Here is a 438-nt window from a genome sequence, read left to right as displayed (position 1 = left end):
CCCCAGAGCCCCAGACCCTCTCCCAGCCCGCACCAGCAGGCTCAGCCTGCAGGCAGGCTTGGGCACCACCCGTCCCAATGGCCATGGCCACTGCAGCCCGTCCTCCAGCACCAAAACAGGAACCTTCAAGATCCGTTTTTCTTCATTTTCCAGCAGTCCCACCACTAGCTCAGAGCTCTTCCCATCCCATTTCCCTTTGGGTGGGGCAACCTTTTTATTGCCAAATTACAAAATCCATTTGTCCAAACCCCCGCCACCACCTGCGGAGGGTCCCTCCATCCCGGGGGGGCCACGGGGCAGGAGCCGGGGGGGGGCCCACAGCTAGAAGACATGGGTGTAGAAGACATCCACGTTGCCGGCATAGTCCAAGGGCAGAGCCTGGCCGATGTTCCTGGCGCCCAAGCGGGCCCCCCCCAGCGCAGATGAACGCTTCAGGTT

At 61.9% G+C, this 438-nt stretch overlaps 1 protein-coding gene across 1 annotated transcript in view; it reads right to left on the bottom strand.

The window, feature by feature from the left end:
• Positions 1 to 321: 321 nt before the first annotated feature.
• NAGK (N-acetylglucosamine kinase) overlaps positions 322 to 438 on the bottom strand; it is a 16,572-nt gene continuing 16,455 nt past the window's right edge. Inside the window, exon 7 of the mRNA XM_009884098.1 lies at positions 322 to 429. Coding sequence (XP_009882400.1) covers positions 322 to 429 — 108 coding nt within the window. The remainder of the gene's footprint in view (positions 430 to 438) is intronic.

Source organism: Charadrius vociferus, unplaced genomic scaffold, assembly GCF_000708025.1.
Source record: "Charadrius vociferus isolate BGI_N301 unplaced genomic scaffold, ASM70802v2 scaffold544, whole genome shotgun sequence".
NCBI classification, from domain to species: domain Eukaryota; kingdom Metazoa; phylum Chordata; class Aves; order Charadriiformes; family Charadriidae; genus Charadrius; species Charadrius vociferus.
The sequence above is the reverse complement of the archived record's forward strand: the minus strand, read 5'-3'. Positions and strand labels throughout refer to the sequence as shown.